General features: G+C 39.5%; 1 protein-coding gene across 7 annotated transcripts in view; it reads left to right on the forward strand.

Moving 5' to 3' along the window:
• The first annotated feature begins 5,231 nt into the window (after positions 1-5,231).
• The window catches only part of MYO3A (myosin IIIA), a 174,406-nt gene continuing 157,048 nt past the window's right edge, over positions 5,232-22,589 (forward strand). The window contains exons 1-4 of one of the 7 annotated variants that reach the window (XM_061436046.1): positions 5,232-5,561; positions 6,157-6,234; positions 17,604-17,788; positions 21,216-21,350. In XM_061436046.1, coding sequence (XP_061292030.1) covers positions 17,621-17,788; positions 21,216-21,350 — 303 coding nt within the window. In that variant the 5' untranslated portion in view covers positions 5,232-5,561; positions 6,157-6,234; positions 17,604-17,620. The remainder of the gene's footprint in view (positions 5,562-6,156; positions 6,235-17,603; positions 17,789-21,215; positions 21,351-22,589) is intronic. The other 6 variants (XM_061436045.1, XM_061436041.1, XM_061436044.1 and 3 more) reach the window with 6 other exon arrangements.

Below are 22,589 nucleotides of genomic sequence, written 5' to 3' on the forward strand. Positions count from 1 at the left end.
CTGACTGTTTGTGACCCCATGAACTGTATAGTCCATGAAATTCTCCAGGCCAGAATACTGGAGTGGGTAGCTGTTCCCTTCTCCAGGGAATCTTCCCAACCCAGGAATCGAACCCAGGTCTCCCTGCATTACAGGCAGATTCTTTATCAGTTGAGCCACAAGGGAAGCACTGAGGAATACAGCCCATGATTTAACTTACTGTAAAGTTGTGATGGTAAAGCCAAGGTGAAAGTCAGGTAAAAGTTGGAATACAAAGGAGAGTGAAAATCTAAAAGAAGGCAACACCACTGTGATTGAGATAAGGCTTCATTTGAGAACTAGTTTCACTGGGCTGCATTAGTTATTTATTTATTTATTTAAATGTGGATCATTTCTTTTTTAAGTCTTTTTGAATTTGCCACAACATTACCTCTGCCTTATGCTTTGGTTTTTTTATTTGGTTGCAAGACTTGTGGGATCCAACCCCCTCCCCCCAGGGAATGAAACTGCACCCCCCTGGATTAGAAGGCAAAATTCCAACCACTGGACCACCAGGAAAGTCCCTGGGCTGCAGTTCTTGCACAGATATTTCAGGGAGGAGTTTCTAAGACTCACAGTGTCAGAAGTAACATTGACTGAAACCCCCCACACTGGCCAGGCACCATAGATTTGCATGTTATTTTACAGCAGGATGTCCTGGTAAGGAACATAGAACTGTTCCAACTGGAAGAATTTGGAAAAGGTCAAAAGGAGATGCCAGGTGTCCTACCACCTCCTAGAATCCTCTCTGGCATCCATCTTGGCTGAGCAATGTGTGCACCACCAGCGAGGACCCTGAGTCAGATTGATTGACCAGGGACAACCTGGAAACTAAGCCCATCACCATAAAACCTGAGACACGTGGCAGAGTAGTCCTCCTGGACTCTCTTACCCTGCTGCTCTCCGCCCAGACCCCCTTTCTCAATAAAATCTCTTGGTTTGTCAATACATGTGTCTCCTCGGACAATTCACTTCCAAGTGTTAGATAAGAGCTCACTCTGAGGCCCTGGAAGGGGTCCCCCTTCCTGTAACAAAAGCAAGGATGAACCCTGTTCCTTCTCTAGTTTGCTCTCTTGAATCTCTGCACCAGCTGTGCTGGGTTCACTTACACGGTGCTGTTGGCTTACAAGGTGGGGTCAGCTTCCGGCAAGTCCATTCAGTTCCTGCTTTCCTTTGCCCAGCACTGGACAGGTGGCTTAAAACTGGAATCAGAGAGAAGAGGTGGTTTCATTCTTTAATCCCCACCTCCCACTTTTTCCTCTCTAGTTCATGTTTATTAGCCTGCATAGCCTCTTTTGAGAGTAATAAAGACGACATTGTACCCTGAGCCACAGCTCTTTGTATCTTGTTCCTGATTAGAAATAAACTCCCCTAAACCTCTGGCAAGAGAGGATGAGCATGTCCTGGATAAACTGGGGAAAATACAGGTAAAAATAACAGTAGAGAAAATATTGTGAGATGGCAGAAAATGAAAGCAGTAAAAAGAGCTTTTGAGCAGAACAAAGTAACACTGGAAACACAGGGCAAGTAAACTCTGCACTTTCTGGAGCTAAAGTGAACATAAATCTATTCTAAAAGGAGAGCTCTGAACATTCTAAAACAGCTGTAACTGATGCCTAACAATTACATGTTAGACACACTACATGAAATTTAGAATTCATTGTTTCCACCCCAAATCCACATCTCCTTCTGTATTTCTGTTCTGTTTCTGGGACCACAGTTCTCTAGCTAGTAGATGACCAGTATGTGAGTCACCTTGAGGCTAGACTTAATACTTCCTCTTATCTCCAACGCACACCATCCCTCCTGTGGTTTTACTGAAGGCTTCCTAACAGAGGCAGAAATGGTTCTGTTCTTTCACCCTCTAGCAAAACGTAATCAAATGGCTCCGGGATCTCTCAGTTCTTTCCCTAGAGTCTTTTCCCAAACATTTCAATTCTACTCTGCCAAAACAAAACCCTCAATTGGCCAAATTCAATTTTCCTAGAAAATAATTATGCAACCAGTTCTTATCACAAAAACACACTCACGGAGTAGGGGCGGGGAGGAGTGGTGGTGTGCCTGTCTATGCTGATTGGCTTAGACACACTGTTCTATTCTGGTGTTAGTGCCACATTCTTAATTATTATAGTTCAATAATATGTTTCTTTCATTGTTATCAGACAGTAGTCAAACTTTTTGTGGTTTTGAACTCTCCTTTACACTCTGAAAATCACTGAGAATTCCAAAGAGATTTTGTGTTATAGTCACTGAAATATACCATATCAGAAATTAAAACTAAGAAAATAAATATTTGTTTCTAAATTAATTTTAAAACACTAGGAAACTCATTACATGTTAATGTAAATAACATTTTTAATGAAAAATAATTATATTTTCCAAAACAAAGGAAATTTAGTAGGAGAAATAACACTGTTTTACATTCATGTAAATTCCTTTAATGTTTTGTGTGATAGAAGACATTTCTGCTTCTGCATTCAATCTGTTGTGATATCACATATTATGCAACCACTGGAAAACTTCATTGTATATGTGTTTAAGAATGGGAGTAAAAAAGAGTTGAAAACAAGTCTCAATATTGTTTTGAAAACAACTTAAATTCTGTGACCCCTTGAAAGGGTTTCTGGGACCCCAGATGCTCTCAGACTATAGTCTGAGGACTACTAGTCTTAGCTATTCTAGCTTGTAGTTTCTCAGATGAATTTCAGAATATTTTGTCTCAGTTTGGGAGGTATTAATTATGTATTTAAAATTCTGTCTTCTCACTTAAGGATATCCTATGTCTCTTCAATTAATAAAATAATTTATACATGAAATCCTCCAAGGTGATAGTCCTGCATTTTCCTTTCTCAGATCTCCCCCATTTCTCACTTTTTATCATTCCCAGTTATTTTATGGTCTTTGTTGCTATTGTGAACAAGATTCATTTTTCCATTATATTTTAATTGGTCATTGTTGGCTTCTTACAATTTTGTATATGGCCATTTGCTTACTCCTTATTAATTCTTAAGTTAAATAATATATTTGGTATAATATATTCTTTTAAAGAAAGAACTTGAAAATGTGAATCTTTTTTATAGTGTTAGTATTGATACGATATTCTCAATATTCCAAGATACTACATATTAGATGAGATATATGATATTTTGAGAAAAAACCACTGTTTAAGTTTTGGATTTCAAAGATATTTTATGAGGAAGGATCTTGAAAATGCTGAATGCCTTTTTGACATCTACTCAAACGATCATGGCAACCCACTCCAGTACTCTTGCCTGGAAAATCCCATGGACAGAGGAGCCCCTTAGGCTGCAGTCCCTGGGGTCGCTGCGAGTCAGACACGACTGAAGGGCTTCGCATTCACTTTTCACTTTCATGCACTGGAGAAGGAAATGGCAACCCACTCCAGTGTTCTGGCCTGGAGAATCCCAGGGACAGGGGAGCCTGGTGGGCTGCTGTCTATGGGGTCGCACAGAGTCGGACACGACTGAAGCGACTTAGCAGCAGCAGTAGCAGCAAATGATCATACTTTTTTCTTAAGACAAATGCATTGATTTAGGACTCTTCTGTCCTGTCTCTTGAGAAACCTGTATGCAGGTCAGGAAGCAACAGTTAGAACTGGACATAGAACAACAGACTGGTTCCAAATAGGAAAAGGAGTACATCAAGGCTGTATATTGTCATCCTGCTTGTTTAACTTATATGCAGAGTACATCATGAGAAACACTGGGCTGGAAGAAGCACAAGCTGCAATCAAGATTGCCGGGAGAAATACCAATAACCTCAGATATGCAGATGACACCACCCTTATGGCAGAAAGTGAAGAGGAACTAAAAAGCCTCTTGATGAAGTGAAAGAGGAGAGTGAAAAAGTTGACTTTTCAGAAAAATGTTTCTGAAAACATTCAGAAAACTAAGATCGTGGCATCTGGTCCCATCACTTCATGGGAAATACATGGGGAAACAGTGGAAACAATGTCAGACTTTATTTTTGGGGGCTCCAAAATCACTGCAGATGGTGACTGCAGCCATGAAATTAAAAGACGCTTACTCCTTGGAAGGAAAGCTATGACCAACCTAGATAGCATATTGAAAAGCAGAGACATTACTTTGCCAACAAAGGTCCATCTAGTCAATGCTATGGTTTTTCCAGTGGTCACGTATGGATGTGAGAGTTGGACTGTGAAGAAAGCTGAGTGCCGAAGAATTGATGCTTTTGAACTGTGGTGTTGGAGAAGACTCTTGAGAGTCCCTTGGACTGCAAGGAGATCCAACCAGTCCATTCTGAAGGAGATCAGCCCTGGGATTTCTTTGGAAGGACTGATGCTAAAACTGAAACTCCAGTACTTTGGCCACCTCATGTGAAGAGTTGACTCATTGGAAAAGACTCTGATGCTGGGAGGGATTGGGGGCAAGAGGAGAAGGGGACGACAGAGGATGAGATGGCTGGATGGCATCACTGACTCGATGGACGTGAGTCTCAATGAACTCCGGGAGTTGGTGATGGACAGGGAGGCTTGGCGTGCTGAGATACATGGGGTCGCAAAGAGTCGGACACGACTGAGCGACTGAATTGAATTGAACTGACCTTTTCTAGAATTCTTCTTAGACATCACAAATGATAGACCAATTTAGATTATCAACACAATTAAATGACATTTTGATTGTGGGTCTCACTTTTTGAAGGGGAGGAAGGCATAACCACGCCCAAAATGTCACCTGAGGCTGTTCAGGGAACCTGGTCATACAGGTGTCAGGGATGACCAGTTAGAGGACTGGTGGTTAACGACTTCACCTTGGCAGGTGAAGCGAGCCCCACTTTGGCAGGCCGATGAAGTGAACTGGTATCCGCAGGGATATCTCAGTACCTACTTTTCTTCTCACTTTCGGGATCAGAGCCCGCTGGCCTAGAGATGACATCTTGTGGCATGAGCCCCACGGAGTTTGGGGGAAGACACCGTTCATTGAGAGGAGAAATTGCTTCAGGAAAGTGGGTCTGTCCGAGGGAGGTGTTCAAGGATCTGGCGGGTCCCCTCCCTTGCCCCGGGCTACAGACCAGGGAGGCGTGACCTAGTCCCAGGCTTGACCGCCAGACTTGGGCCCTGCGAGGTGCGCGGGGCGGACGGAGCGGCCTCTTTTCCGGCGGGCACCGAGGACGGCGGCGCGCCGGGGTGGGTGGAGGAACAGCACTTGAGAACCTGGAGAGGGGCCGCCCCCTCGAGTGCCCCGCCCCGTGGCCGCTCCCTCTTTAGCGCCCCGCCCCGCCCAGGCGCGCCCCCAACCTGCGCCCCCAAGGGGAGGATGGAGACGCTCGCTTCCGGCCCAGGTAGGGGTCCTGGGCTTCAGCGGCTTGGAGCCCCGGGTCAGGCGGCATCACTTCCCTGGCTACAGGTGGTGTGGGGTGCGCGCCGGGAATCGGACCGGGAACGCGAGAGGGACTCGCGGGGACCGCGCGCCTAGTCCCGGCGGTTTCGGGGCACCTGAGGCCCGCGCCGCGCTTGGTCCACCCGAGGGACCTCCTGCTCAGGACTGATTTATCTGGAGCAGGTCGGTGAAGCTGGGGTCCATTCCCCGCCAGACGCATCTGTCAAGTTTCCTTTTTAAGGGGAAAGGGCAGACAAGAAAGAACATTGCGGTCGTTACTAAGAAGTAGAGCAATCCTCCCAGCAACGATGTCGTTTCGACTTGTTCACCAACAGCTCTGTTCTGTAATAGTTTCTATTTGAACCTTGCTAGAATTTTTCTGTGAGAAATTAAAAAAAAATTAATAATATTTTACTATTATTGGGATGATGGTTGTAAGCTTTGAAATAGACGTTGTAATGGCACTAAAAATATTTTTTTGTTGTTTTAAATTGGAAAACCCCAAGAATCCTCACGGATTTGAGTTTTCTTGGTGATTGAATGGGTTTTCTTAAAGCCTCTTATTTTTTTTGTGTATTTCTCATTGATCCAATAACTTCAGAGTTACTTTATGCCTTCATAGGATGTGTGGTGTTCCCTTTTAGTTGCTTAAATAAACCTGAGTAATAAATTACTGTCCTGTTATGCTACCTCAGTGTTTCTATGTTTAGCTTCTAAACACTTTCCCCAGATGCTTGATGCTTAAACCTGTAACACTGAGTTTTGTTGTGTGTTACAGACCCAGGAACACAGCTGCAGCCTGGAATTTACTCTTTGTCATGATATCTGAAAGAGTTATTTTCAAGCTTTGCTAAAGGTAGGTGATAAAGTTGACCAGTTTTCTGGATTTGCAGGAGCCTAAGTGCTAAATTTTGGCAGATAAATGACAGTGCATGTTATTCATGCCATATTGATTTTTATTGCACTGTAAAAGATAATTGTTTTCAAATGGGAAAATTTAGAGATGTATGAGATTTCAAAGATAACTTGTTTTTTATGTGTCTATTCATGTGATATCTAGTGTGTGAAAAATTACTCTCATTTGTCTTAGTCTTTTTTTATTATTGTTGGGAACAAAAAAGTGTACATTAAAAGATTCAATCTGGTGATCTTTAATACCAGACTATATCTATTTGAAGATATTTTGGTCAGTCATACAAGGAGTACCACTGTCCTGCACTTCCTTTTTAAAATTTTCTCTTTACAGCCTAATATTTTTTGTGCAAATATTCTTTGAAAAATAACTTTTGCCTGTCAGATCCAAACTATTTGAATGTCCATTAGTTACTACTAATAGGGTGATAAATATTTGAAAGTACAAATATACTTTAGACTATATGGATGCAAATTATGTAAAATTTTGCTGTAAAAATGTTTTATCACTTTAATAATTTCTGCAGTGTCAGTGCTCTAAACTATTTACTCCCCCCCCCCTTTTTTTTTCAAATGAGGGTCTCTTGTTTAGTTTTTTCCCTGGATTGATAATTTGAAAGATTAACTCAATTATCCATTATAAGGACTTCCCTGGTGGTCCAGTGGCTAAGACTGCCCTCCTGGGTTTGATCTCTGGTCAGGTAACTAGATCCCACCTGGCGTAACTAAGTTTCTGTGCCACAAGTGAAGATCCCAGGTGCTGCAACTAAGACCTGGTGCAGCCATATAAATAATAAATTAAAAAAAAAAAAAAGTTATCCATTAGAGGGTAAACAGATTTCCATTACACTTTAAAACTAATTCACCGAAGACCCCATACCACTTTAAGGACACACAGGGATTTAGGAACCTCCAACTGGGAAGCATTACTCTTTAGAACTGAAATCATCTACCACTGAACATCAAAGTTCTACCATGGACTTTGTCCTGGTTTGTTTCTTGACTCTGCCATTTACCAGCATTATGACCTTAAAAAGTCTAATCCTCAGTCTTCTTTTCTGAAAATGGGGACACAGTAATAATGCCTTTCTGAAGGGCTTCTCATAAGTGTTAAAGTTAAATGATGTAATACATGTAAAAGTAGAAGCCCAGTAGGTACTTGGCACTGATGAACAATCGGAAAAATGCTTGCCACTGTTATAATCTAGTTTTCCTGATGTCTCAGGGTGATTATACCAGGTGGAGAGGTTCTTGTTGGTTGGTCATTTTTAACAAAGAACACAAAACAAACCTCCTGTAGAAGTTATAGGCTGATAGCCTAAAGGCTGAATTTGATATATTTATTTGGGTCAGCTTTGTATTTTAAAATAATGAATACTTTACAACTATTACCAAATAGTTTAAATTTTGTAAATTTTAAGTAAATTCCCAGAGTCTTTGCTTCTGTTGAAAAACAAGGGGACCAGGCAAGGCAGGGCTTGTGTCTGCCAGACCTGCAGCTGGGATGTAGCTGTGCGTTTTGGGTCGGAAACACTGCCCTCAACTTTACCACAGTTCCTCTAAACTCCGTGCATTTATTTCATCCAGATGTGCTTCACTCACACATTTTACCTCCTTTGTCCCTGCAGACACCTCAGTTTGTGATTTCTTACTCAGAAACTATCCCTTACTAATTGGAACAGGCAGTTGTGTGGCCAAAACTATAACTCACCTTGCATCCTTGACAAAGGAGGCGAGTTGTCCTGTATCACAATTTACAAAGCATCGTTTCCTCATACAGCTCATTTGATACTTAGGTCAACTCTGAGAGTTAGTTCAGACATGCGTGATTATTCCATTTTACAGCTGTCGATGCTGACGTTTATAGGTTTATGCTAAAACTTAAAATAATGTTTTAAGTTTCTAGGAAATGATAGCCTTTCTTTCGGTTCTAGCATGTAAACACATGCTTTTATCGCAGTAATTACAGAATGAGAAAATGAGTGGTGGAAAGCAGGATACATAGGTAGAAGTACATAAGTAGACCTTTTCCCCCTTCTCTGCAAAACATTTTTAAGCAAATTGAAGGGAACAAAACACTAATTATGGTTTATTCAAAGCAGACCATACGTATCACTGGACAAGGTCTGTTTTAAACCAAACTTTGTTGCCTGTGTTAGTGAAAAGCTGGAGGGATATGTGACCAGTTCATCTGGTCTGTAGTGAACTGAGACCAGAGGTTTCTGTCAGTTTGTGTTTTAAAGTTCTTTGAGAAAGTAGATAGTTAGAACTTGTCTAGTGCTTCAGCCTGCTGTCTCTGAAAGGTGGTTTTATATGGAAGACTCACTTTTCTGTAGGCTACTTTTAACCAGCAAGGCTTTATGACTTTCATAATCATTCCAGGAGAATATTCTCTACAACAAATTAAAGTCAGGAACAGTGTTGTTCTAAGACTTGTCAGAAGACAGCTGAGGCTGTGGTTGGTGTGAGAGATGAAAAAGAAAGTAGACTGAGTTTAGAGGGGTCAGGAAGGATCTGGAAGACACAGTAAGAATGTGGATTTTGAAGGACTTTTAATGGGAAGATATGTCCTCTGGCTTATCTGTTGAGATCTCTCTGGGATGCTCTATGGAGACACACATGTTCTGCCCCGCTGGCATTCCAGGATTCCCCTTCCATCACAGGCAGGAGCTACTTTTGAATCTAATGTAAACCATATGCATGCAGTGGAGTTTAAACAGCTTGGCAGAAGGGAGTGTATAAAGGGAAGAGTCTTTCCATAACATTCTGCAGAAAATACACGATGTGTGTTTTGAAAAGTGAGAATCACAGTATTAAAATATTGCTCAATTTTGAGTAAAACCATCTGCTACTTTCTTAGTGTGTTTTATATCATGGGCAAATGGCATTTTCATTGCATTGAGAAATGGTGTTCTCTCCCTATCTTTTGGAAAAGTTAACAGTTAGGTTGATTATTTTTTGTGTTATATGGGAAAAGGAAACGTGCTTATGTTCACTTATGAAGCACTTATCCTTTGAGTTTCTAGCCCTTTCTGCTGATAAATTTGGTCATTACCTCTAAAGTATTAAAAGATACTTAGAGTGATTTTCTGGTACTTAAGAACTTAACATAGTCCCCTTAGTTATTATATGAGTGAAGAATTGAGTATTAGGAGTTATAGTATGAAAGCACATTAATGCAAACATTCCAAAAAACTAACTTTTATTTTTGTTTTTTTTTTCCCCTCTAATATTAGTCTAAGTAGTCTAAATTAGTCCACTTAGTCTAATTTTTAAGTTTTTTGATAAAAAATTTATCATTTTATGATCTTTTTAGTCTCTGCTGTAATTTGTTAGTCTTTTCAACCTTAGTATTGCTCATTTGTATCTTCTGTTTTGTTGGTTTTATTGATCAGTCTTAATAGGGGCTTATGTATTAAAAAAATTATCTTTGAAGAACTGTTGTATTTATCATTCTCTAATTTGTCTTATTCTTTTTCTGTAATGTCTTTAATTTCAACTCTTCCTTTTTTCTACAATCTTTGCTTTTATTTTGTAATTACATAATTTTTAGCCTTTCTTCCATTCTAAGATAAAAATTTTAGGCTATATGTTTTCCTCTGTTTACTGCTTTAGCTGTATCCAATAAATTTTCATGAGAGATATTTTCATTATTATTCAGTTTTAAGTCTATTTTTAAAAAGTCATTGCATTTTTTCTTTGGCCCTTGAACTGTTTAGCAGTTCCTTTTAAAGTATCTGATACTATAGGTTTTTAAAAATTTATCTAGTAGTTGTCTTCTTACTTAATTACATGGCAGTCATGTACGTTCAGGCTTCTCTGGTGGCTCGGACAGTAAAGAATCTGCCAGCAATGCAGGAGACCTGGGTTCGATCCCTGGGTCAGGAAGATCCCCTGGAGAAGGGAATGGCTACCCACTATAGTATTCTTACCTGAAGAATTCCATGAACAGAGTAGCCTCCTGGACTATAGTCCATAGGGTTGTAAAGAGTCAGACATGACTGAGCAACTAACACTTTGACTTTCATGTACACTCGGGAAGGTTATTTGTTGTTAGATACAAGATTTCATGTGTATTTCAGGATATCCATTCAGTACAAACAGATGACACAGATGGAGAGAATACAATATTTGTGAATTGGAAGAATCAATACTGTGAAATGACTATACTCCCCAAAGCAATCTATAGATTCAGCGCAATTCTTATCAAATTACCAATGGCATTTTTCACAGAATTAAAACAGAAAGTTTATAATTTGTATGGAAACACAAAAGACACCAAATGGCCACAGCAATCTTGAGGAAGAAAAACAGAGCTGGAGGAATCAGGCTACTTGACTTCAGACTATACTACAGAGCTGTAGAAATCAAGATAGTATGCTACTTGCACAAAACTAAAAATATAGAACAATGGATCAGGATAAAAAAGCCCAGAAATAAACCCACACACCTGTGGTCACCTAACCTATGACAAAGGAGGCAAAAATATACAATGGAGAAAAGATAGTCTCTTCAATAAGTGGTGCTGGGAAAACTGGACAGCTACGTGTAAAACAATGAAATTAGAACACGCCCTGACACCACACACAAAAAGAAGCTCCAAATGGATTAAAGTTGTTTAAATCTTATTTATTCTTAAGAACTTTTCTCTGTACTTGAACCAAAAAAAAAAAAAAAAACACTGACAAACTGTGTTAAAATCTCCCACTAAAATTGTGACTTTTTCCCTTTTTCTTTGTATTTCTTTCAGTTATTTCATATATTCTAGGCTTCTGTTTTGAGCTTTTATATTTTCTTGGTGAATTAAGTCTTTGATTATTATGTAGTAACCCTCTTTACCTCTAATAAATAATTTTCCTTTGAGTACTTTGTGCCTGATGTTAATCTTGTCACATCACTTTCTTTTGTTGAATGGTACATGGTACCATTATTTTATTTACAGTCTATCTCTGTCTATAGTTTATGTGAATCTCTTGCAAACAGCTGTGAGCTACCAGTTTCTGTCTTTTCATGGTAAGTTTGGTCCATTTACAATTATTGTGATTATTGGCATATTCATATTCCTTTTCACAGGGTATTTTATGCTTTCTGGTTCTTCTTTTTTAAAGGCTTCCTTTATTCTCCTTTCCAGAGTTTTTTGATTGAGTTTGTTAACATCAGTTTTTCTCTTTTAATATTTTGAAAGTTATGCATGATATTTTTAGGGTCTAATGTTTAAGTGTTTGACATGGATATCTTAAAACCTAAATTTATAATTAATACTTTTAAGTGCCTCTTTATATGAGGAACTTAAGAACATTTTAAATTCTAGCATTCTACTTTTGATTATTATAGTTCATTTTTGTCTATTATTGTGTCTTACAGTCAGTGTTAGTTTAGATTTACACACATGTGTCACTATGTACTGTTTTTGGTAATTTAGACCTTCCTTGTCATTATCATTGTCATTTTTCAAAGATATCCTTTAGAAGTTCTCTTTCTCAGGGGCCATTGTTGTTAAACTGAATTTTTTGAGGTGAAAAATATCTTTAATTTGCCTTTGACCTTGAAGGATACTTTTGTTTATTTTAGATGGGCAGTTATTTCAGCATTCTGAATATATTATACTATTGTTTTCTATTGAAATATCAGCAGTCATTCTAATTGTTTCCCTCTATATGTGATATATCTTTCCTATATGGTTGGTGTCAAGAGCCTCTCATTGTCTTTGGTGTTCTCTAGATTCATTGCCATGTATCCAACTGTGAATTTTTCAAAGAAATGTACTGAGCTTCCTGAATTTGAGTGTTCATACCTTTTGTCTGTTTGGGAGAACTTTCAGCCATTATCTGTTGATTTTTCTCCATTCTCTCCTCCACAAACTGATTGGATGTGTGCTAGACTGAATCAGTCAGGAAAATAGAATCAATACCAAGTAGTTCAACAGAGGGAATTTAATATGGTGCCATGGTCTGAATATTTGTATTCTCCCCAAATTCATGTGTTGAAACCCTAACCGCCAGGGTAGTGGTGTTGGGAGGTGAGGCCTTGGGGCAGTGATTAGGTCAGGAGGACAGAGCCTCATGAAGGGGATTAGCATCTTATAAAAGAGACCGCAGGGGGGTAGCTTGTCCCTTCCACCACATGGGGTTACAGCAGAAACACCGTGCCATCTATAAAGGGGACCCACATCTAGTGCCAGGTCTACCAGCAACACGGTCTTGGACTTCCCAGCCCCTGGAACTGTGAGAAATAAATGCTTGTTGTTTCCAGTCCACCCAGTTTATATTATTTTTGTTCAGGCAGCCTGAACAGACTAAGGTATAGGGGGAATTCGTTATAAATGTTTTAGGATATCTGAAAGCCCAACAGAAGATAATGAGGTAATCTCAGAGTTAGGATCATAATCTTAAAAACTATCATTACTCCTTGTACTGTACAGAAACATCAAGGAAATGGTCTTACCAAAATGCAAATGCTGAGGCCGTCTAGAACCATGGCAGGTCTACCCTACAGAAACAGGGACCTTCAGGGAGATGGAGCCACATGGACATACCACAAAACTAGAGAAAGCAGAGGAGAAAGATCCTCCTCCCATCCAGTCTTCTGCCTGGCACACCCACTGACAGAATCCAACAGCGGAGGACACCAGTGGGACAGGGATTTTGGGGAATACAGTTTTGAGATGTCAACCCCTGAGATTCAGGACACGGAAGGTCACTCACAGATCTGAGAGCAAGCAGACAATTGTGGTCTCCCTTCCATATCTCTCAGTTTGGGTCTCCTGTTTTTCATTACTTTGTTTCCCTATACTGTGTCCAAAGTAGCATTTTTTCTGTGGTAAAATATGCGTTACATACACTTTACCCTTTAACCACTTAAAAACTATGTTCACTTCAGTGCTACATTCACATCATTGTATAACACTCACCACTATCCATTGCCACAACTTTTTTTTACCTTCTCAAACTGAAACTAGCTGTTAAATAATCTTTCCCATTCCCCTTCCCCAAGCTCCTGCTGCTGCTGCTACCACTGTTGCTAAGTCACTTCAGTCCTGTCCAACTCTGTGTGACCCCATAGACGGCAGCCCACCATCCTTGGGATTCTCCAGGCAAGAACACTGGAGTGGGTTGCCATTTCCTTCTCCAATGCATGAAAGTGAAAAGTGAAAGTGAAGTTGCTCAGTCGTGTCTGACTCTTAGTGACCCCAGGGACTGCAGCCTACCAGGCTCCTCTGTCCATGGGATTTTCCAGGCAAGAGTACTGGAGAGGGGTGCTATCGCCTTCTCCGCCCAAGCTCCTGGCAACCACAGTTATACTTTCTGTCCCTGAATTTGACTGTTCTGGATACTGTGTGCCAGTCATGGTTTATTATGTTCATTAACATTGCCAGTGAAAAGGCACTATTCCATAAAATGAATGTTTTTCCTGGTTGTACACTTCTATTTGAGGCATTTAATAAGAATTAATTTTTTTTTTTTGGTTTAACATTTACATTATATGGATGGCATAAACGCTTATTTGCATGAGTCAAGTAGATAGATGTAGAAAGTAGTTATCTTGTCACTGATTATGAAATCACTGAATTGGATGATTATTACTGATTACCTCCTACTTGTTTTTTTTGCATTTCGGATCAAAGGCACAAATTTCATAAAGATTAAGTTTTCTAAGAACTATTCCTAAGTGTCTTTTTATGTAGTGATGTAATTTTCAGCAGGCATTCATAGCCATTTACTGAATGATGTCCCCTTAAATATAATGAATATGATCATTATTCTGTTTAGATTTTCAGATTCTCTTTAGCTCCTTCTAATCCTTATTTCTCTCATTCTTTTTTTTTTTTTTTTGTAAGAATACTGATTCACTCATTCAGCAGCTACATATTTAACATTTACTATATGCCAGACACAGAGTTAGGCATTATAAGGTTTGTAAGTGAACTGAGAGCTAAGGTTTCAGGTATCAAATTAACAGATAAACAAATAAACATTTGCCCATTTAGCCTGCATTTACTAGTTATCTGCCATGTGTTAGATATTGTTCTGGGAACTGTGGATACAGAGCTAAAAATAATAAAGTCTGTACCTCTGGAGCTTACATTCTGAGGAAGGAATAAAATATGCAGGGGAGATCTTTTTTAAAATGTGATATTTGAGCTGAAATATGATGGATGAGATGGAACAAATGAAAAAGACTGAGGGCAGACAGCAGTTATGGATGATAAATAGAATGAACTCCTTCTGTTTGATGCACATTGGTTTGTGGTTTCTGAGATGGGAAAATTAAAGAGTTTATTGTTGCTTCCATTTTGTCACTTAATTATTAAATGAAGACATCAGCTGGGAAGTTTGGTGGGAGAGGATGGACAGCAACGAGGGAACAATCTGAGGAGAGAGAAATTTGAGGATGGAGATCACTCACCAGAGAGAAGTGAATATCCAAAGCAGGGAAGTGCAGTAAGATTGCTGGACATCATTGAGGGTCTACTTGTAAGTTTTTGATCCTGAATTTAAAGTGAAATGGTTCAGCCCAGTTGTGTGGTGTTCTCCAGCTATAGGCACAGGTGTGAAGAAGATGTAAGGTTTAACTAGGGTTGGTTTTTTTAACCCCAGGGGCCTGGTGGTGAAGAAGGAGAGAAGCAAGAATGTTTAGGGCATTTGCAAGGAAGTTATAATAATTCAAACTGCAGAATTTATGCTGTTGTGCTCTGTGCTGTGCTTAGTTGCTTAGTTGTGTCCAACTCTGTGACCTCATGGACTGTAGCCCACCAGACCCCTCTGTCCATGGGGATTCTCCAGGCAAGAATACTGGAATGGGTTGCCATGCCCTCCTCCAGGGAATCTTCCCAACCCAGGGATTGAACCCAGGTTCTCCTGCCTTGTGGGTGGATTCTTTATTGAGCCACCAGGGAAGCCCTGTTTATGCTGGGGAAGGAGAAAATGAAGTGGAAATGAAGACTGAAGAGAGTTGATGGATATAAAGAAAGTGAAGAATCAATGGATTGGTAGATTGGATGAGGTTGAAAGTTGTAGTCAGACAAATGAATTTCATGGGCTGATATTAGTATGTGATATTAACACATTCATTAATAGGCCTGTTTCTATGTATACACATCCAGGAACAACTGCAGTCAACTTTATAGCATTGAAAAGAGTGAGGTTTTGCATGGTTAACCAAAAAATTCAGAGGACCACCACAGATGTTCTGGTTGGTCTTTCTGTTCATTTTTTTTTCTTTAAATTTATACAAAGGATTGAATGTAATTTAAGGAAAACATGAAAGGTTAGTAGCACTACTTGGAAGATCTTATCTCAGCTTATGTGTGAAATCATTTTTAAAATCACTTGACCTCATTAGCCATGTTCTCCTAATTGAGCCCTGCGCCAGGTGCTGCTGCTGCTGCTGCTGCTGCTGCTGCTGCTGCTGCTGCTAAGTCGCTTCAGTCGTGTCCGACTCTGTGCGACCCCATAGACGGCAGCCCACCAGGCTTCCCCGTCCCTGGGATTCTCCAGGCAAGAACACTAGAGTGGGTGCTCCAGGTGCTGGGTGTGTAGGAATATCAGGTCACGGTGGGTTCAGAGAGCTCATGGAGCACAGAGATGGGCACACAACTCAAATGGGGTGGAGAGTGTTTCGGTTTGGAAGACATGACATCTCAGCAAATACGTGAAAAGAAAAGTAGCAGTTAGAGCTTAGCAAAGAAACCACAGACCCAAGTGGTAGCAAAGACTGTATGTGAAGATCCTCAAGCAAGAAGGGGATGACCTGATGGATCCCAAGTGGGTAGGTTGTAGTGTCTGAGGGAACATGTAGTGAGACATGAGGCTAGGAAATTAAGCAAGGGCCATATTTTAAAGGATGTGTTAGGTTATATGAAAGAAATTTCATACTAAAAGCAATAGGGGACTGATTGTTGGGTTTTACATAGAGCAGTAATATAAAGCACAATCACTTAAAAATGCTGGAGAAGATGTGGAGAAAAGGGAACCCTCCTACTGATATAGCCATTATGGAGAACAGTAAGGAGATTCCTTAAAAATACTATGAATAACCCTATCCTATGACCAAGGGATCCCACAACTGGGCATATACTCTGATAAAACTACAATTCAAAAAGAATCCATGTACTCTGGTGTTCATTGCAGTGCTACTTAGAATAGCCAGGACGTGGAAGCAGCCTCGATGTCCATTGACAGATGAATGGATGAAGCAGATATTCAATATTCAATGGAATATTACTCAGCTATAAAAAGGAATGAATTTGACTCAATTGTACTGAGGTAGATAAACCTAGAGCCTGTAAGAAGTAAGTCAGAAAGAGACAAACAAATGCTGTATATTAATGCATATGTTTGGAATCTAGAAAAATGGTACTGATGAACCTATTTGCAGGGCAGTATTGGAGACGCAGAAGAGGAGACATATATACACTGTCATGTGTAAAACAGAAAGCCAGTGGGAAGCTGCGGTATAACACAGGGAGCTCAGCCTGGCTGTCTGTGATGGCCTAAATGGGTGGGATGAAGGGGAGCGGAGTGAGGCTCAACAGGGAGAAGATGTATGTATAATTATGACTGGTTCTTGAAGGATGTTATCCAGGAGAAACCAACACAATATTGTAAAGCAATTTTCCTTCAATTAAAAAATAAAAAACACAATCATTTTAAAGTGTGGGATTTGCTTTGATGAATAAGTTGGACTTTTATCATTGCTAAGGTTTATTCTAAAATTCTTTCATTCATGAGTATAAAGCAGTAAATCAAAATGATTTAAATGTGTGCCTCTAGGAGAAGGCAATGGCACCCCACTCCAGTACTTTTGCCTGGAAAATCCCATGGATGGAGGAGCCTGGTGGGCTGCAGTCCATGGGGTCTCGAAGAGTCGGACATGACTGAGCGACTTCACTTTCACTTTTCACTTACATGCCTTGGAGAAGGAAATGGCAACCCACTCCAGTGTTCTTACCTGGAGAATCCCAGGGGTGGGGAGCCTGGTGGGCTGCCGTCTATGGGGTCGCACAGAGTCGGACACGACTGAAACGACTTAGCGGCAGCAGAAGCAATCTGAAAATAATTACTAATAGTAGCAATTAATATGGGACAGTATTAAACATATAAAGCCCTGCTTACAAAACATTATTAAACTTGTATTCATCTGTTTGCAAAAAGAACTGAAATTAAAAATTTCTTTGACTCTGAGTACATTTGGTTACTGCTGTGTATTTCCCATCATATCAGTGAAAATATTAGATAATTTCCCATGAGTTTGTGTGTGCTGTTTAATATTACCAATCAAATGTCAATGAAGCTCTGTGCTTTTTCTCTCCAGTGATTTAAACTTTTGAGATGCTTCCATTAATTGGAAAATCAATCATCTTTGATAACTTTCCCGACCCTTCTGATACTTGGGAAATCACTGAAACGATTGGCAAAGGAACTTATGGAAAAGTTTTTAAAGTGTTGAATAAGAAAAATGGCCAAAAAGCAGCAGTCAAAATTCTGGATCCCATCCATGTAAGTCACGTTTTTTTTCTTGCTTGCTAATTAACTTTTAAAAAAATCTGTGTTAAACAATTAAAAAGTCCATTGGTATCTTATCTTGATTTATTTATCACAGTGTCAGTTGCAATTTGAAGGAAATGTTTGTTTTAAAATGTCTTGTTAGATTTTCCTTGTTAAATGCTTAACATATATTAGAAGGTCCAATAAATACTTGATAAATAAATATATAGTAAAGAGAAATATGGGGGCTTCCCAGGTGGCATTAGTGGTAAAGAACCTGCCTGCCAATGCAGGAGACATAAGAGAAACAGGTTCCATCCCTGAGTCGGGAAGATCTCCTGGAGGAGGATGTGGAAACCCACTCTAATATTCTTGCCTGGAGAAGCCCAGGGACAGAGGAGCCCGGAGGGCCACAGTCCATAGTGTCATACAATCAGATATGATTGAAGTGACTTAGCATGTACGCACACACAGATGAGTATATCTGTATATAAGTTTATCTTCTCTCAAGCAGCTCAGTGGTTTGATTTAATATTTTTAGATTTCAGAGTGTTGTCAGCGTATAGACTCACGGATCTGGAAGTAACCCTAAAATTGTCTAATGTCGTCTTGGCCGGATTTCATTTTCCTCCTGTGTTTATTTAGGCTTCAGGCAGAATTCCTCTTATGCCAAACAAGAAATATATTTTAAAATTTCTTTCAAAAAAGGGAAATTAATTTTCAGGTTTACCTAAGTGTTTCCAAACAGAAATGGCATTCCTTTACAGGGTCTGGTTCCTTGTGAAGGATTCAGTGTCGTGGTCAGTCCATATGGCCTCTTTTCCAGCAGTGCCAATGGTGCTTTTTTTGGGAATAGCAGTTGTGATCAGGGAAACTCATCTTGCTTTGCCTGTAACAGCATGAGATTTGCCTGTAAGAGACAAGATTCTTTTTTCCAGGAGTCAGAGGCTCAGTGTTTGGACGTGTTTTCAGCTACTAGGACATAGGTAGGTCTCCCCTAGCACATGGGGGAGCCAGAATAAACTCAGTGATTCTGTAATCGCCAAACCTCTCCTGACAGCAAATTCTCTAATTACTCAGCTCTTGGAGAAGGAAATGGCAACCCACTCCTGTATTCTTGCCTGGAAAATCCCACGGACAGAGGAGCCTGGTGGGCTGCAGTCCATGGGGTTGCAAAGAGACGGACACGACTGAGCGACTTCACTTTCGCTTTGTGCGTGTGATGGGGGTGTGGCTTGATGGAAATGATGAGATGTGTGTGGAGTTGGCCTGGGAGTTCTCTTTCTGTCACAGCTCTGACACTCACAAAGCCTGCAAAAGGACTCTGCAAAAAGTCTCTGCCCTCTGTTCATCTTGGGTTTGCTCTTTGGTTTTTGATGGTTTATTTTTACTAGATCTGTTATTACTACATTGTTTTATTTTCTTTTGAGCAGAGGAGAGAGAGGGCGGGGGCTTCTTTTCAAGAAGTAGGTTAGATAAGTGCATGCCTGCTCAGTCGCAAAGTTATATCTGACTCTTTGTGACCCTATCTACTGTAGCTCGCCAGCTCCTCTTTTATCCATGGAATTTCCCAGGCAAGAATACTGGAGTGATTTGCTATTTCCTTCTCCAGGGGATCTTCCCACCCCAGGGATCGAACCCATGTCTCCTACATTGGCAGGTGGATTCTTTACCACTGAGCCACCAGGGAGGCCCACTGGAGGAGAAAAATGAGAAGCACTGTGCACAGGCTTAACTGATGCTGCATGTCTTCATAGTCTGTTGGAAAGTTCTTATTGTTAAAACTGAGGGAAGAGAGACACCAATTAAGCTGTATCAGAGCAACTGCACCACTAGTCTTCAAAATTAGAAGTCTGCCCTTTGAACTTTGCTGTTGAGGATTGGGGTTCATGGTGGCAAGAGAAAGGGCTCCAGGCTGATCCCAATGTGTGGCCCCACAATCAGAGTCTCTCCCATTCCTCTGCTTCTTTATGAACAAGAACAAATGACTTGTGAATGTATGTAACAGTTATCCTTTCATAATTTCACATTTGCTGTGCAGCCTACCTTACAAATCAGGTTTGATTCTCTTGCTTTAATGAAATATATAGATCCATAACCGTAGTATGAAATGTGTTCTTTTGCTGCTTTTATTCTTGTCATAGTACATATATATTTTTCTAAGAATTCTTTATTTACTCTTCATTCATCATGCCACAAGTCAAATAAAAAAAGATTTATAACCAGGAGATTGTAATCTTAATAAAATAAATTTAAATGCACCCAAGCATTTTGCAGAGTGGCTATTTTTTTATTAAAAAGGTCTTACTGTTACGGATTTTGAACTCATAATCTTCTCTCCAACAAAGGGATGAAATGAGAAGGACTAGAAAATAGTAGACAAAAGACTAGTCCTGGATTACACACTAACCAGTTCTGTGACTCTAACTGCCTTGAGCTTTCGTTTCTTTCTTTTTTTTTTTTTAAATTTTCTTAGCTTTAGTTTCTTCCTTAGACTAGTGTTCTGGTCTGAAATTCTTTACAGCTTTGTGATTCCATGATTCTGTCTTAAAACAATGTGGATATTAAATGTTACCATAAAATATTAGAAGTCTTTTATTTATGACAGTGAATTGTTTTATGTATATATGGTTTTCTAGATACATGACTAAGTGCGTAGTCTTGTTTGCAATTTTATTGACAGGATTACAACCTATTCTACTTCTGGTGAATGAGTCTTTAGCTAACTAAAGGCTGTATGCCATCTTATATAACTTAACCCTTTCACTTTTTTAGAAAGGTAGGAGTTTATTGCATGTATGATTGGTTTTTGATAGCCTTTAAATATCCTATACTTCAAAGAAACAGCTAAAAGTTTCCATGTCAAAACAATAATTTTACCATTGAAATAAAGTTAACACTACAAAGAAAGGAAGATCACCTTAAACAGTTCTCCATATATATTTTTTCCCTAGATTTTGTGATTAGAATTCTTTATTTTTATTTTTTAACTTAAAAAATTTTATTTATTTGGCTGCGTCAGGTCTAAGCTGCTCATGGGCTTAGTAGTTTAGGTGCCCAGGCTTAGTTGCCCAGCAGCATGTGGGATCTTAGTTCCCAGACCAGGGATCGACCCCACATCCCCTGCATTGGAAGGCACTGGACCACCAGGGAAGTCCTTATATGTTTCTTTCTAACTGCACATAAAAATAGCCTTTTATTTATTTCTTTTCAATGAAATAAACATAATTTGAGATATTTTTGATTAACAGGAAAATCACAATCTCTTCCCGTAAGCAGTGTAAGGAGAAATGTCAATACATTGTATTGAGCACAGTAGAAACTATTCTGACCTTGCTTTGACAAGATAAAATTCTACATTCGCTAGTCTAACTTACGTTTTTTTGACTTCATTCATGTTTTTCTCACCGCTCTCTCCCCATGACTTTTTTGAAACTAGGATATTGATGAAGAGATTGAAGCAGAGTACAGCATCCTAAAAGCACTTTCTGACCACCCTAATGTGGTCAGATTCTATGGCATGTACTTTAAGAAGGATAAAATAAATGGAGATAAGCTATGGCTGGTTCTTGAGGTAAGTGTTTAGAATTATTTCCCATGTGGTAATTTGCAGTGTGGTCTTGGAATGACGTGTTTAGTAACGTCACCCCCATAAAGCAGTTCATCTGATATGTTCCATTCTGTATCCTTTGTTGAATCTTATTCCCAGGTCTGGTCTTGCCATCTTTAGAAATACCAGTAAATGAAAGAAAATTAATTAAAGATTAAAAGAAAATGTTTCCATAATAAAAGACTAAAGAAACTAGGATATTTTCCTGGCAGAAGCGCATACTAAAAAGGGACTTCATTATAATTTTTATTTATTCATCTGTGTTTGGTGCAACACGAGACTGAGGCTCAGTGCCAGGTGCTATGATATGAGATAAAATTAGTGTAGCTGAGGCTTCATTAGGCAAAAATGGTGAGTTGCTAATTTCTTCTGACTTCACTGAATACTAATGACATAAACTGCAGAACCAGGTACTGTCAGTCCCCCATATCTGTGGGTTCCACATGGTCAGATTCAAACAGCTGTGATCCGTGAATACAGAGGATCAACTGTATTTACATTTATGGGGGGAGGAACCTTACTAGAAGTGGTGTGGAACACTGAATAAGTTGCCAAAGGGATACTGCAGAGTCTGCCTTTTCAATTCCTAAGAATAGCTTGGGACAGTTCTCTCTAATGCAAGAGTATTAGAAGATGCACCACTAAGGTTACTGCCAGCCCTAGAAGAATGTGTTTTTTTCTGATTTTCACTGGATATTTTTATTTAAGTTGAAGTAATCATTAATTACAATAAAATTTATAAAAATTTCTTAAAGCTTCTTTTATCAAACCCAGGGCTAGTAAAACCTTTATTTGATCACCTTAACAGCATTTATTTATTGTATTTGCATTAATTTACTTTTTATAACACTAGTTTCTGGTGTAAAGTGAGGTGATTCAGTTATATATATTTATATGCTAGGCTGTGTGTGTGCTCAGTCATGTCCGACCCATGGTGACGTCATGGACTATAGCCTGCCAGGCTCCTCTATCTATGAGATTTTTCAAGCAATAATACTGGAGGGGGTTGCCATTTCGTCCTCCAGGGGATCTTCCCAACCCAGGGATAGAACCCAAGTCTCCTACGTCTCTTGCATTGGCAGGTGGATTCTTTATCTCTGAGTCACCTGGGAAGCCCATATATTTATATGTATTAACATAATTATATATATGGCTTATCACAGGATATTAAATATTCCTTGTGCTGTACAGTTGGATCTTATT

This window comes from Bos javanicus, chromosome 13, assembly GCF_032452875.1.
Source record: "Bos javanicus breed banteng chromosome 13, ARS-OSU_banteng_1.0, whole genome shotgun sequence".
Classification (NCBI taxonomy): Eukaryota; Metazoa; Chordata; class Mammalia; order Artiodactyla; family Bovidae; genus Bos; species Bos javanicus.